Source organism: Orycteropus afer, unplaced genomic scaffold (assembly GCF_000298275.1).
Source record: "Orycteropus afer afer isolate SDZICR_OR568_19922 unplaced genomic scaffold, OryAfe1.0 scaffold00020, whole genome shotgun sequence".
Taxonomy (NCBI): domain Eukaryota; kingdom Metazoa; phylum Chordata; class Mammalia; order Tubulidentata; family Orycteropodidae; genus Orycteropus; species Orycteropus afer.
Window position 1 is genome coordinate 7,055,270 of NW_006921607.1, and position 16,010 is coordinate 7,071,279.

Genomic DNA, 16,010 nt, shown 5'->3' on the forward strand with positions numbered 1-16,010 from the left:
ACATGACTGATTCCTTGGTGTTACTCACACCCTAGATCCATGTCAACTCCTCAGAGAAGACTCCCCACCCACCCTGCCTCACAGAGCCCTGCACATTTGTTCCCTACTACATCCCCCCTTTCATTGTCCTCATACTTCTCACTGACGACATGTGTGTCTTATTTATTTGTTAACCTGACAACTGCTGTTGAGTTGATTCTGACTCACGGGAACCCCATGTGTGTCAAAGGAGAACTTCTCCAGAGGGTTTTCTTTTTTCTGCAGGTTCTTTCTTTTTTATTCAGTCAACCAATCTGGCAACATTGCATCCCTGTCCCCACAAGTAAACAGCTGCTGTAGAGCTGATTCTGACTCACAATGACCCTGTGGTTTTCCAAGGCTGACTTTTCAGAAGCACATCTCCAGGCTGTTCTTCTGAGGGGTCCAACCCTCCAGCTCGCAGCCTAGTATGTTAATCGTTTATACCACCAGGGACTCCCGTATCCACAGCCCTATGGATATTAAAGGGCTGGATCTGAGGAGAGGTAAGGACTATGCAACTCACCACAGTCTCTGCCACTCCCCACATTCTCCCTGACGAAGGGGCTGGTGTTGGTTGCTTATTATCATTTCCATATCATTTCAAATGCTGCTTTTTCAAAAGTAAATCACCATGCAGGGTACATCAAGCTCAATTGGCATAACATAGTAGTACACAAAACATTTTTCTACCTCCTACTTTGGCGGGTAGTGACTGGGATCTTAAAAGCTTACAAGCAGCCATCTAGATGCAACAATGGGTCTCTCCTCGTCCACAGCAAAGAAGAATGAAGAAAACCAAAGATTCAGGGAAACAATTAGTCCTAGCGACTGGTACACGATGTGATCCTCAGCCTATACAACTATGAGAACAGAAGAATTAGATGGTGCCCCGGCTATCACTGTCAACCACTCGGAGGAGGATCTATGTAGGAAATCCTGGATAGAGAGGAAGAACGATGTGGAACAAAACTCAAAATCATTTGGGAAAAAAAAAAAGCAGGGAGGGAGGACCAGGTTTGCTGGTCTGATAGAGCCTGGTGGAACCACTGAGACTATGGCCCCTAGCTGCCCTTCAGGTCTGGAATTGAACCCACACCTGTGGCTTCCAGCCAAGCAAAAGACAGGCATATGAGTTGAACATTTACCTGAGGTAGATACGCTCCTTGGAGAGAACAATCATGAGAGAAAGAAGGACTGCTTATGCACAGGAAGACAGCTCAGGGGGCAGGAGTGCATGGAGGGCTGGACACAGGGAAGAGGTAACTCTCAGGAGGAAGTGGGAGGGGAGCTGTTGCATTGGGGTAAATTGTGGTCAATGTCATGAGACAAAGTGTAAATTGCCAGGCCTTTCTTCCCAGGTGCCTCTGGGAGGACCTGAACCACCAATCTTTCACTTAACACCCAAGTGCCACCCAAGGACTCACGGTTTAGAGCAGTGTTTAATGTTTGCCTAGTGAATGAATGACTAACCAAATAAATCCAGAAGAGAATAAAAGAAAGAGAAAGTAAAAAGTCATAAAGGAACTCATTGTGCCAATGATAAAGTGACACCAGGAGTGTGCTGTTTTGACTATTACCTAGCTGGATTATTCAATCCACGTGATAGGACCCCTTGGAGCCCCATGCTGTGTGTTCTCATTTCATCTTCCCAACACCCTGCAAGTAAGCATTATTGTTGACTCAATTTTAGTAATGAAGAACTGAGACCGGAAGGGCAAGGGTGATCAGGGAAGTGCTCCTAGATGGAAAGGGCCAACAGTCAGCTCAAGCGTTGTGGCCGAGAGCCAGCAGCCCACCACTCCCTCTGCTCCACGGTCCTACCTGTTGAATGTCTGTTATCCTCTGGACTTGTTTTCTGAATGAACTTCCCATCACAATGGACCTTGGTACTCATGACCACGACAACTTGCCAGCTCTGTGCCAGGCACCTGGCAGACATGGACGTCAGGGAGCCCAGGTGTGGCAAGAGCAGCAAGCTTCATGTGACAAAGTTGGGGATGAGTGAGTGGGGCTGACTTGGGGGGGGGGTAGTTAAGGTCGGACAGGTGAGTGGGAGCCAGCCTGGGGCAGGGCACCTTGAACGGCAACAACCGAGGACTCGCTTGTGTGGGGCTCACCTCTCTTCTCTCTGCCGCAGGATGGGGTGCGTGAAGTCCAAGTTCCTCTCACCAGGAGGCAAGGTTTCAAAAACCGAGCCCAGCACCACCCTGCAGAGCCCCACGTACGTGCCGGATCCCACGTCCTCGGGCAAGCGGGTGAGTGGGGGGCGGGTAACAGGGGGCCCAATGTACCAGTGGCTACCCCACCACTGCCCCTAATAGCCGACTGGGCTCGAAGGGTGAGCAGTATGTGTTTGGGGTGAAATAGAGCTGCCCAGCCACCTGCTCTAACTCTCCAAGACACAGCTGCACTGAGCGTCTGGGACAAGGAAGTCACTTCCCTTTGTCCTGTGGTCCAGGCCCTGGCCAATCAGCATGGGCTCCACCGGCCAGGTCTGAGTGACCATTGCAGAAGATGGTGTCAGCAGTAATGGTGGTATCAGTTTCATGGTGACACTTGTAGCAGTAATAGTAACACAACAATGACATATAACAGCAATCCTATCAGCAGAAACACTAGTAAGAATAGTAACAGAGCATAGCATGAACCAAGCACTGTCTTAAGCATGTTACAATTATTAACTACTCTAGTCCTCACAATAATCCCATTGTAAGTAACAATTTTTATTATACCCATTTTACAGATGAGGTACAGAGAGATTAAATCACTTGCCAAAACTACATGGTTAGTAAGGAGTGCAACCGGGAGTCAAACTTGGGCAGTGTGAGTTCCAATGTACCAATGACAGGAGCAAGAGTAACAGAGGCAGAAAGCAAATACTAATGTTAGGAACAGTAGTAGTGGTGGGAATAGTGATGGTAATGTTGTTGTTGTTGTTGTTACGAGCCGTCGAGTCAGACCCGACTCATAGCAACCCTTCCTTGGGTTTCCGAGGCGGTATCTCTATGGAAGTAGATTGCCCAACCTTCCTTCTGAGGAGTGGCTGGTGGGTTTGAACCACCAGCCTTCTGGTAAGCAGTCAAGTGCCTTAGGCACTACGCCACCAGAGCTCCTAGTGATGGTAATAGTAGAAGTAAAAAAAAAAAAAACCCACTGCCATTGAGTCGATTCCGACTCATAGCAACCTCCATTGGGTTTCCAAGGCTATAAATCTTCATGGAAGTAGATTTCTCAGTCTTCCCTCCACAGAGTGGCTCATGAGTTTGAACCACCAACCTTATGGTTAGCACTCAAATGCCTGAAGCACTAGGCCACCAGAGCAATAGTAGTAATGAAAGTAGTGGTTGTAGCCATCATAGTAGCAACACTAGTAATACTAGTTGCAGTAGTGATAGTATTGAGACCAGTAACAGCAATAATGGTGGTAACAATAATAACCGTTAACAGTACTGGGAATAGTAATGGTGATGTCAGTACTAATAGTAGTAGTAATAAAACCAAAAATCAAACTCACTGCCATCGAGTCGGATCCAACTCATTAGCAACCCGTCCTTGGGTTTCCGAGGCTGTATCACTATGGAAGTAGATTGCCCAACCTTCCTTCCCAGGAGTGGCTGGTGGGAGTAGCAGTAATAGTTGCAATAATTGTTACCATTCGTTGGATACCTAGTACATTCCAGCCACTGGAGGGAGGTGTTTCCATATAATTGATTCTCATCAACAGCCGTGAGGCAGGAGCTGTCCTACTTACGGTAAGGGTCACTAAGGCTCAGAGAGGTTAAATGGCTCCCTGAGATCACACAGCTGGGAAGCAGTAGAGTCAGGTCTTTCTAAGCCCAGAGCAGGGGCTCTTTCTACTCTGTGTCCTGTTAGTCCATTCCCTTCTCTGAGGTTGTCTAGGGGAGTGCAGCCTCCGCTTGCTGTTTCCAGACAGGACCTCACTCCTTCCTGCGGGGTGCACCCTTCCCCTGTCAGGGTGTGCCATCCTTTACAAAGTTCATCTTTGTGTGAGCAGAGGCCTGTTACCCATTACCATTATTTCTCCATCCCAAACCTACTTCTTACCTCACCCTCAACACAGCCACTCTTTGCCCAACAACAGCCTGTTGAAATAGAAGGCAGAGATCTTGGCCCAACCCACTCACCCCAATCCTTCCAGTCACTTCTCCCTGGACATGGGTTGGTTCCGGGCTCCTCTCCATCCTGCTTTCCCTTCTCCAAGCACGATCCTAGAACAAGACTGATTTTAGAAACAGGAGTATAAATTGAATAGCCACTTCCCTCCCTCTAACCAAAAAACCAACCCAACTCACTCCCATCGAGTTGATTGTGGCTTATAGTGACCCCAATTGGGTTTCCATGGCTGTAAATCTTTACGGAAGCAGACTGCCTTATCTACTTTTGTGGAGTGGGTGGTGGGTTCAAACCACCGACCTTTGATTAGCAGCTAAATGCTTTAACCACTGACCACCAGAGCTCCTTCTCCCTCTGCAGTCAACTTCTATTAATGCAGCCTTTGAGTACCTAAACTTCCCACACTGGTGACATCCTGAGCAGACCACACGCATAGCCTAATCACTTCCAGGTCTGCTTCTCTTAACCAACACAGCCCTGGGCCCTTTCTGTGGTGAGGGCTCTATGTTGTCAGGTTCTCTGAGACCCTCTGGCCTGTTGCCAGCAGGGAACAGAGGGTTTTCCCCCCACCAGATTTAGGTTTTCCTTACCAAGTGTTAGATTTAAGGGATGCTGTCATCGGCTACTTGGCTACTTATCGTTCCCCTCCTGCAGGATGTTAGTTCAGCAGTAAGTTAGTCAGTATTCCTCAGAGAAAGGATTCTGAGGTCATATCAGTTTGGGAAACACTGGGCAGAATAGGCCCCTTTACTGCAGGACTCCTTCGAGCCTTTGTGAATATTTGTAATGACTAGTGTGACTCTCTAAAACAATGGTGTCCTCCTCAGTGTTTCAAAACTGCTTCTTTAAATTAATGGTTACCATATTTTTATACAAATAATATGTACCTTCACTATCACTTCCTCCCCTCCTCCAGGTATTTTTGTAAACATGCTATGCTAAGTTTTTTAGAAAAAAGAATTGGTATAGCAGCTTATAAAAATACCTTGCAGGAGGAAGGGAGTGATTGGCAAACAAACTTAAAAGGCACATGTTATTTGGGTAAAAGCATGGCAATTATAAGTATGACACACAATACATTCTCCTTGAAATGAAAAAACAAACAAACATAAATTACAGATAAAACTACAATTTCTACTGATTAAAAAAAAAACCACCAAACTCACTTCCATACAGTTGAATCGACTCATAGTGACCCCTCCTTGGGTTTCTGAAGCAGTATCATTACAGAAGTAGATTCCCCAACCTTCCTTCTGAGGAGTGCCTGGTGGATTTGAACTGCCAGCTTTCTGGTTAGCAGTCAAGTGTCTTAGACACTGCACCACCAGAGTTCCCTAAATTGCTCCCTTCCATAGAGGTATCAACTGCTGGCAGGTTGGTGTAGACCCTTGCTCACCTTTTTCATGGATTGTTACAAATTTTCATACCTAGGTAGTATATGTCCACAGAAACTATTTAGGATATGTGTGTTACATAAATGCATCATATTTATCATTCTGCAGAACCAACTTTTTTCACTTAACAGTCTGTCTTGGAGGTCTAATTGTGTCAGTAATGAAGCCCAACCTCTCCCTTATAAGGGCTGCTTGGAGCACCACAGTTTAGGCTAATACCCTTTGTGTGGATACTTAGGTTGCTTCGTATACATAATGGAGCCTTTATTCACAGGATATGTTGATAGACCTATGGTTTCTTCAAACACACCTTGGAAAATGCTGGTCTGGACCAAACTCCTCACTATGTGCCAGGGAAAGAATAAGGCAGCGTCCCCCAGAACAGCCAGGCAGAGGGCAGAGCCCCACAACTCAAAAGGTGTGGTTCTTGTGCAGGCTCTGCCCAGAGTGCTGTGGGGCCAAGGGCACATCCCCAGCCCTCTCTGAGCTTCCTCCTGTGACAGGCAGGGCTGGGATTCAGTGCTCTTGGATATCCTTGTCAACACAGCTCTTCCCTGGCTTCATACACACTAGCAGACTCATTCCTCTTATCTCTTCCTCACAGGGGATTAACAGCAACAGCCACCCGCCATGGTCCTCGGAAGGTAAGTATCTGCAGCAGAGTCTTGAATTACACAGAAAGTTAGGCCCTTAGTCCAGCCTTGAGTTAAAAACCCCAATCAGTCAAAAGCACACTTGAAAATCCCCTACAGTGTCCCTGAAGTACCTCACCTAGGCTTTTGCGTTTCTGTAACACCGTTCAGCAACATGAACAAAATACCTTAGACTCTAGAGCCACACCCAGCACAGCAAGTTGTTCACTTATATCATGAGACAGACACCTCAGTGGGTCCAGGGCTGGGTGCCAGGTGCCAGGATGGGGGACACCCAGGACAGTGCATGTAGCGGGGACACCCTCCCATGTGCCTCCCTTCCCAGCAGGTTCTGAGGATGTCGTCGTGATTGCCCTGTATGATTACGAGGCCATTCACCGCGAAGACCTCAGTTTCCAGAAGGGGGACCAGATGGTGGTGCTAGAGGAGTGAGTCCCCCTCCCCATCCACCCACCTCCAATAGTCAATAATACTCTGATTTTATGCTTTCATTAAAGAACCTGGTGGACTCTCTTATACTAGAGTGTAAATGACTGGTAAGAACATGGTCATACTAGAGGAGTTAGGGTTTGCTGTCGACATGGGTGAAAGCCACAGTGAAGAGGCTTGTGTACTAATGGTGCACACCCAGGCAGAGGGCCAGCACTTTCTCATGGAAGCCTTCCTGGGGCTCCCATGATTAAGCTACAGGCTTAGCTATGAATCAGGCCCTAGTGAGATGACCTTGCATTCAGAAATCCTTGGATCACTCCAGGTGGAGTTTGCCACCTCCAACCCTCCTACAGTCTTCACCACAAATGAGTACAGTGTCCAATGTGCTGGGGTTGGAGTGAGGGAATGATCATGTTTGGTCAGCTACAGAGCCCACTCCCTCTGACTCTGGGCCCCAGCTGAACCAGTATGAGTCTCCCATGGGCAAAGGGCCCTGCCTTGGTTGTGACTAGTGAGGCCAAGGCCACAAGTCATGGGAAGAAGAATGGGACCACAGGCCAAGGGCTGTGGGCTTTGATTCCAGACCATCAGATGCACAGTGGGGACTGTTGTAAAGACCCCTGCCCTAAACCTGGGGTACACACTAGGAGCCAGGACAGTCACAGCCCTGCCTCTTACCCTACTGGCTTCCTGGGAGTAGAAGTTATACCAGGTCAAGGTTGGGAGGCCCAGAAGAACCAGGGAGGTGATCCTTCTGCCCCTGACCTCTTTACTCCCTCCTGTCTCTCAGGTCTGGGGAATGGTGGAAGGCTCGATCCCTGGCCACCCAGAAGGAAGGCTACATTCCCAGCAACTATGTCGCCCGTGTTAACTCTCTGGAGACAGAAGAGTAAGTATTCCATTTTCCCACCATTCAGAAGGAAGCATGAGCAAAGCCAGTCTTGCCCCTACCCCAGGGCCTTTGCACTCCCTGTCTCTCTTGCCTGGTACAGTCTTCCTAGGGCTCATTGCCTGGCTGACTCCATCTCATCCTACAGGTCCCAGAGAAGCCTTCCTTGACCATCCCGTCTAAAGTAGCTTCCCTCTGTGATTCTCCCTCAGGGAACCCTGTCTTATTCCCTCTGAACACTTTTTACTAGTGAAAATGACCTAGTGTATCTAGTTGTTCACATGGGCATTGCCTGCCTTCCAGCTAGAATGGGAGCTCATGAGGGCAGGAGCCTTGTCTGTCTACTAGCTACATCCTCAGCACAAGCCTAGCATTCAGCAAGTACTTAATAAATACTTGTTGAATGAAGCACACGGTTGTGCTGAGGAGGGTCTTCTGAGAGGTGAGCCAGCCCACATCTGGCCAGTAATCCTCTCATTTGATTCACTCAACAAACATATACCAGTGTCTGCACCTTGCCAGGCCCTGTGCCAGGTGGGAATTATAAAAAGACAATTACATGCCTACCCTCAGAGAACCCCTGTAACCCATCATTCTTGACTGTAGGTTCTTTTTGTCTCATTTGACTCTGAAAGCAAAAACATTCATTCTTCATTTATTAATTCAGTGTTCCATCTATCTAACCACCCAACAGATGTTTTCTGAGTATCGGTTCAAAAGATGAGACAGTCTGCTTCTGTAAAAATTTACAGCCTTGGAAACCCTATAGGGCAGTTCTACTCTATCGTATAGGGTCACTATGAGTCAGAATCAACTCAATGGCAGTGGGTTTACTGTATACGTGGCCCTAGTCCAGGCATACTAGGTGAATCAGACTTGGTTATACTGTGTTCACAGTGTGGTGGGTGAGATTGGCAAGGAAAAACATGATTACACTAAAAAAAAAAAAAAAAAAGTCACCGCCATTGAGTCGGACTTGACTTGGGTTTCCAAGGCAGTATCACTATGGAAGTAGATTTAGAGGGCAGCAATAGATCTGATTAAGAACCAGCCAGTCAAAAAATTGAAAACTGATGATTCCCATGGCTTTATCTCCTTTGGCTAAGGGGCATTGTGAGTGTGGGATGCTGGCTGGTTAGAAGGCTGATAAAAATGAGAAGTTTGTTCTTTTCCCTTCTTGGTGTACATGAAACCCCTTTTCCCTGTGGAGTCTTCTCTTGTGGCCATGACACTGCTCCCATTGCTGACACTGCTACCCTGGGTGGCCCCTGCCCACCTTCAAACACTGCCACGGAGTCTTAGCTACTCCTTCTTCTAGGCTCTCTCCTGGGACATCCCACACTCTGCTCCCCCACTCTGGGCTCTGAACACTTACAGAATTCAGCACCACCTCATTCCTTGAAGGAAGCACAGTTGGTATGTTGTTGTTGTTATGTGCCGTCGAGTCAGACCCAACTCATAGCGACCCCTCCTTGTGTTTCCGAGGCAGTATCAGTACGGAAGTAGATTGCCTAACCTTCCTTTTAAGGAGTGGCTGGTAGGTTTGAACCGCCAGCCTTCTGGTTATTAGTCAAATGTCTTAGGCACCATGCCACCAGAGCTCCACCTTATTCCTCAAAGGCACCATAATTGCTTAGTGGGTACAGCAATACGTATGATGGGTTCTCATTTGTCTAAAAAGGCAGTAACATAAGTTGGTGGTTCTCAAACTTGAGTGGGTATCAGCTTCATCTGGAGAGCTGGTTAAAAACAGTGGTTTCTGGGTCCCATTCCCCAAATCTGATACAGAATTTGCATTTCTAGCATGTTCTCAGGTAAGGCTGATGCTGCTGGTCCAGGGACCCACTTTGAGAACCACTGTCCTAACTATTCATATAGATCCATCCAGCGCACTGTCACAGGTTCCTGTGTCCGTATCCGGGAACTTCCACTAGAGGTTGCCTCGAGGGAGGGGAACTGGGATATTTGAATCAGGGTGGGAAGAAGCATGCTTCCTCCCCAGCCTTCCTGCGCCCTGCCTTGAGTTAGGCAATACTTCCAAATGTTTCAAAATCCAAACTGTATGGAAGGGCATAGAGGAGACAGTGAAAAGTCTCCCTCCCTGACCCTAACCAGCCTCTTCTTTCCAAGAAGTGTCTCGTGGTCCTTCCCAGATGGCTTATATCTATTTGAGCAAATACGTGCATCCTCTTTTCATCTGCACAAGTGGTAGATACTGTGCACACTGTCCTGTCTCTTTTTTCCCAGTTACGTGTCATCTTGCCAATCATTCCACACAGCACATAGAGCATCCTTTTTCCTTTCTACAGTGTGTCCAGCATATAGAAGGTCCACCATTCATTTGGTCAGTCCCATCAGTGGTCACTTAAGTTGCTTCCAGTCTTGAGGTGCAATGAGTCTTCTTGTGTGTATGTCATTTCTTCCTTGTACAAGAGGATCAGTGGGATAACTCCCTACAGATGGAATTGCTACGGAGGCATTTCTTACTAAATACCCCTTTACATTGCTTGAATATCTTACTATGGTATGAATCACTTTACAAAATGAAAGCAAAGAAGGCAGGTGGGCAACATACTGTGGTGTAATAGAGCTTGGCCTCTGGAGTTGGATTGTCTGGATTTTAATCCTGCTGCCATCTCTTCCCAGCTGTGTGACCCCAGGAAAATTAATGGCCCTCTCTGTTCCTTAGTATCCTCAACTATAAAAGGAGTTGTTGGGTGGGTCACAAGAACTAAATGAATGTTAGTTGTCTTTCTTCTCAACTGATGGCAGAGGAGACAGGTCCAAAGAGGGAAAGCAATTTGCTTAAAGTCACATAGCAAGTTTGTAACAGGGCCAAGGCCTATTGACCTCTGGTCTGGGGCTTTTTCATCACAGCACATGTACCACTCCTCACCCTACTGAGGTAGGAATGGGTTCAGCCTCTACTGCTTAAAGCTTCCTACACAGTAGTACAAATATCCAGGTAAGTCAATTCCAACTCATAGTGACCTTATGTACAACAAATTGGATTCATTCTGATAAAACATCTGTTTTAATATAAAAAGCACGGTTGTTTCTCCCAAAAGAATCTTCGAGTAAAATTGATGCTGCAGGAAGCCATGCCCTCAGTATCCTGGTAAGCCCTGGCCCTTGCCTGGGTCTCACTGTGACCACAGGAGCCTGGTGTGAGCGAGGATAGGACTACCCACATCCAGACTCACATTCTGCGGCCTCTCCCTTCCACCAGGTGGTTCTTCAAGGGCATCAGCCGTAAGGACGCAGAGCGTCACCTCCAGGCCCCTGGCAATGTGCTGGGCTCCTTCATGATCCGGGACAGTGAGACGACCAAAGGTGACTCCACCCCTCCCCACTCAACCCGGCCCTTGATGACCTTCCAGGGGTACCAAGAGGGAGTCTCAGATGCTGACACAAGGTGGTGGCAGGCCTCTAGAGGGTGTTCTCTCTGACCCATGCAGGCAGCTACTCTTTGTCTGTGAGAGACTATGACCCCCAGCTCGGGGACGCAGTGAAACATTACAAGATCCGGACCCTGGATGGCGGGGGCTTCTACATCTCCCCACGGAGTACCTTCAACACACTGCAGGAGTTGGTGGCCCACTACAAGAGTGAGTCCTGCTCCAGGGCCATAGACCCACTGTGGTGGGCCTATCTCCTGGGAATCCTCAGCAGAGGCCTGCTGAGCTCTCCTTGAACCTCCCCTGACACATAGTTGCTGTGAATTCTTCTGAAACCTTAGGCCTGTTGAGCAGGAGGGCTGAGGTGGTTTCCCATCATACTCTGCTCTCTTGGGAATATCCTTAAAGGTGGCAACCAGTTGGAACATTGGCCACGTGCAGTGGACCAGATGGGAAGACTTCCTCCAAGGGGATGCCTGTAGCTGGCTGGGAGCTGGGTGCCCTCAACTGACCAGGGGATCTGTTTCAGAGGGGAATAACGGGCTCTGCCAGAAGCTGACAGTGCCCTGCGTGTCCTCCAAGCCCCAGAAGCCGTGGGAGAAAGATGCCTGGGAGATCCCCCGGGAATCCCTGAAGTTGGAGAAGAAACTTGGAGCTGGGCAGTTTGGGGAAGTCTGGATGGGTAAGGACCAATGGCTAGAGACCACAGGGTAAAGGGGTGGAGGACAGGGATAGGAGAGGGGAGAAAGATGGCATTCACTTCCTTCCAGGAACACCCTGAGGCAAAGTGGGAATGGTGGGGATGCTGTCCAGGAGGAGATTTGAATAATAACCACAAAGGAGTAATTCCTCTGATAGCAAACCAAATTGTCCTATCCATGCAAAACTTGGTTTGCCTTTGAGGCCAGACCTCTCAGGGTCAAGAACTTCCTTCTGAGAAGCAGGAATCTTGGATGGGGACTCCTTTCCCTCCAATGGAGCTGGGATAGTCTACTCTACTAGTTTGGGTTTGAGATAACAGAGGTCTCTTGGAATGATGAAAACTAAGAATGAGGAAATGCAGCTTGCAGATTTCCAGGGGAGTTCAATGTTGGCAACCTTTGAGTAAGCTTTTCTGAGCACCTACTGTTTGCCCAGTCCTGCACTGCGGCATCATGAGGCACCAGAAAGGTATATTTCACCCCTGCCACCCTCCCCCAGTAAGTTAAGAACAGTGCTGCTGGTGAGCAGGGTCGTAGGGTAGAGGCTATGCACAAAAGTGCCTGGCACACCCACTATATTTACACCCCACAGTGTTCCAAGTGGGAGCAAAAGCAGCTTACAGAGACGCAAACAATACAGCCAGACAAAATTAATTTAAAATCCACATATTTCAACTCCATGTATTCAGAGCCTCTGATAGGCCAAGCACTGAATAGGATAATGTGGCAAAGAGAAAGTAAGGGAAGAGAAGATAGGTTTGAGTGATGAGACTGGATAACAATAAATATTATGTAAGGCCTTAGACCCTTAATAGAGGAAGACCACTTATTTGGATACGAGCTTCCTGGCAACCAAAGCAAAGATGGAAACACATGCAATTATGGGATTTACAGCATCCATGATACGAAGCAATGATGGAGTAAGGCTAGGGAACAGATTATATAAAGTCTCCATGGTGAGAAGGGGAGTTGGGTGCTTGAGGGACTGAGTGACTTACATGGTGATTGGCGCATACAAGACAAGAGGGAATTTGGTGGATAGTGAGACTGGAGAGGTTGTAGGGCCAGATCATGCAAGGCCTTATGGGCCATGATGAGTCTGGTATTTATTTCAAGAGCTTAAAGCATTTTAAGCAAAAGTGATGTGTGTGTGTGTGTGTGTGTGTGTGTGTGAGAGAGAGAGAGAGAGAGAGAGAGGGAAAGAGAGTCTGAGCTGTGTTTTAAGGATATTTGTTAACCCTTATAACAGACCTTCAAAGGGAATGCTTATTATTCTTTCTTTGTAAATGAGAAAATCAAGGCTCAGAGAGGTTAAATGATGGGCTCAAGGACACACAGCCAGGAGATGGTAAACCAGTCTTCCAACCCACATTCCATACCTCTCTAAGGGCTGAGAAGGATGGAGAAGGCAGACCCACAGTTGGGCCTTCCCAGGCTGTAAGAAGAAACAGAGGATTCTTATCACCTTTCCTGCTCCTTATGCCCTTCAGCCACCTACAACAAACACACCAAGGTGGCCGTGAAGACAATGAAGCCGGGGAGTATGTCGGTGGAGGCCTTCCTGGCAGAGGCCAACCTGATGAAGACTCTGCAGCATGATAAGCTGGTGAAGCTGCACGCAGTGGTGACGGAGGAGCCCATCTACATCATCACGGAGTTCATGGCCAAAGGTGCGACACTCTGGGGGGCTGGGATGCAGGCTGTGGCCTCAAAGCTGGGGACTCAAAGCTTGACATGTCTCTAGCCCTCAAGGTGCACCTAATCTAGCTCAGAAGCTCTATTGACAAACTCATTGAGTACCTTAAGATGCAACCACACCCAACCCTCCTGGGTAATGGGGTGAAATCATGTTAAGGGGAGAACATAAGGCCCCCAGAAGAGGGGAGTGGGGGCAGAGCCCCCCTGGTAATGGGAGAAGAGGCTTATGGATTCACTGGGAGCCTATAGAGGCCAGAGTGACTTTGTCCCTTACCATCCTCTTCCCTGCAAGCACCAGTGCCCTGGGAAAGAGCCTCCACTATTTCCAGACTACCACTACCCTCTGCTGCAATGCAGAATTTCTCAGAGATTTTTTTTTTTTTAGGCCACCGTTTCACAGCCATTTTCAACCCCTGCCCATTTTTGGATATTTGGATAAACAGCAACATCTCACACAGCTCATTGAATATGATTTAAAATCTCAACTTTTTTTTTTTCATTTCCTAAATACACAATTATACCAGCTTCATAAAGCCATGGCCCCAGGTATCCAGGCTCAAGGAAAAAAAAAAAAAAAAAACAGTCTCAGTCAAAGAACCAGTCTAGCAATCAAAAAGCCATGTCAAAATCACTCAAATCCTATTTCTCAAATGCTGGGAATGGTAGATAAGTGTTTATTTAAATCCATTGCTGTGAACAATTTGAATCACATACTAAGATGCTAAGAGTCGTGTAACGTTCCCTCCCCCATTCCCACACAGGAAGCCTGCTGGACTTTTTGAAAAGTGTAGAAGGCAGCAAGCAGCCCTTGCCCAAGCTCATTGACTTCTCAGCCCAGGTGAGAGTCTAGTGGGGAACAGGTGGGAAGAGGAGGAGAAATGTCTGTATTTATTCAATGGATATTTACTGAACACACACGATAATAACAGCTAGCATTTATTCAGTACTCAGGAGGTGCCCTCCTTTTTGTATGCACCTTACACACATTAGGCTCCTGGGTAGAACAAAAGGTTTGTGCTCTATTAACCTATAGATTGATGGTTCAGACTCACCCAGCTGTGCTGTGGAAGAAAGACCTGGTGATCTACTTCCATAAAGATTACAGCCAAGAAAACCCTGTGGGTAACACATGGGTCACCATGAGTCGGAACTGACTTGACAGCAACAAGTTTTCTTTCTTTTTTGGTTACATATACTAACTCATTGAATCCTCACATCAACCTTATGAGGTAGGGGTTTTTGTTATCTATTCTTGTGTAACAAACCCTCTAGAACTTGGTAGCTTAAAACAATAGCAATTTATCATTGCTTTTGATTCTGTGGGTTGACTGGGGTTGGCTCAGTGGTTCTTCCTTTCCAAGCAGTGAAGCTGAGATTACTCATGCAGATACATTCTAGACAGCTCCTCATCCTCCCAGGGCTCTTTCTTCATGGCCTCTCAACTCTCAGGAGTCTAACCCGAGCTCCTTACAGTGTGGCCACTAGGTTCCAATGGGAGTGTTCCAAGAGGCCAGGCTCTAATGTGCCAGTGCTTATCAAGGCCCTGATTGCATCACATTCACTGGTTTGGCCAAAGCAAGTCACATGACCAAACCCAGACTCCCCAAGGGCATAAACACCAGGAGGCATGGTTCACTGGGGGCCATCAATGTAACAGCCTGCTAGTTAGGGAATTATCATCTCGTTTTACACAATAGGAAATTAAGGCATAGAGAAGTTGAATACAGATGAAGAAACTGAGGCACAGTAAGGTTAAGTGGCTTGTCTGAGTTACTGTGCTGGTTACAGAGGATGCAACAGGTAACAAAACGGAAAAATATCCCTGTCCTCACAATGTACAGTCCAGATAAGAAAATAGATATTAAATGACTGAATTGCTTAGAGAGACATGAGCCTAGTGGTCCTGGCTCAAAGTCTGGAAAATACAGTGTCCAATAAAATATATAGTGTACACAAATCAGAAACATGCCTTACAATTCTCCTTTCTTTCTCATCTTCTTCCTCTCACTCTCTACAGCTCCTTTTCCCCCAACCTGATTGTTACTTCTCTCCTGTCCGATTCCCTCTCTCTCTCTCTCTCTCTCTCTCTCATGTCTGTGTGAAAATCAGGAGGAAAGGGTGCATGGGACTGCACAGCTGGAACATTTAACCTGATCCAAGAGCAATGAGAGGACTTCAGAGAAGTGACATCTAGACTGAGCCTTGAAGAAGGAGTAGAAGTTAGGTAGATGAAGAGGAGAGGGGAGGGTGTTTTGGGCAGAAGAAACAGCAAGTACAAAAGCCAAAAATGGGTGAACTTGGCCTGTTCACCTTGAGCTGAAGGGTACCCTGGATGAAGGAGTTGTGATTTGTAGCCCAGTGGGAGTTCAGGGAAACCGGTGCCTGGACCTAGGACTGGGCCTTCTGGAGACACCAAGGACAGAGTTCATTTAACTATGCGAATCCCAGGGCCCAACAAGGTGTAATGAAAAGGTCTGCCTACAGAGCCTGGAACTCAAGGTGGGGGTGTGAGATGGAAATCAAGATCTGGTATTCTCACCCCAGTGGACCCTGTTGCTCCTATGGAAATCATAGCTGGCCTGTTGCCAAATTATACCCGTAAGTTAGCAGAAACTTTGTTGGAGTCAGGGTCGTGGAACAAGAGCAGAGTTACTCTCCCCATTTCATAGATGAGAAAATGGAAACCAAGG

The 16,010-nt window shown here is 47.4% G+C and overlaps 1 protein-coding gene across 1 annotated transcript in view; it reads left to right on the forward strand.

Moving 5' to 3' along the window:
- The window catches only part of HCK (HCK proto-oncogene, Src family tyrosine kinase), a 46,295-nt gene that overhangs the window by 18,575 nt on the left and 11,710 nt on the right, over nucleotides 1-16,010 (forward strand). Inside the window, exons 2-10 of the mRNA XM_007934536.2 lie at nucleotides 2,159-2,276; nucleotides 6,154-6,193; nucleotides 6,531-6,630; nucleotides 7,425-7,523; nucleotides 10,753-10,856; nucleotides 10,982-11,131; nucleotides 11,451-11,603; nucleotides 13,113-13,292; nucleotides 14,082-14,158. Coding sequence (XP_007932727.1) covers nucleotides 2,160-2,276; nucleotides 6,154-6,193; nucleotides 6,531-6,630; nucleotides 7,425-7,523; nucleotides 10,753-10,856; nucleotides 10,982-11,131; nucleotides 11,451-11,603; nucleotides 13,113-13,292; nucleotides 14,082-14,158 — 1,020 coding nt within the window. The 5' untranslated portion in view covers nucleotide 2,159. The remainder of the gene's footprint in view (nucleotides 1-2,158; nucleotides 2,277-6,153; nucleotides 6,194-6,530; nucleotides 6,631-7,424; nucleotides 7,524-10,752; nucleotides 10,857-10,981; nucleotides 11,132-11,450; nucleotides 11,604-13,112; nucleotides 13,293-14,081; nucleotides 14,159-16,010) is intronic.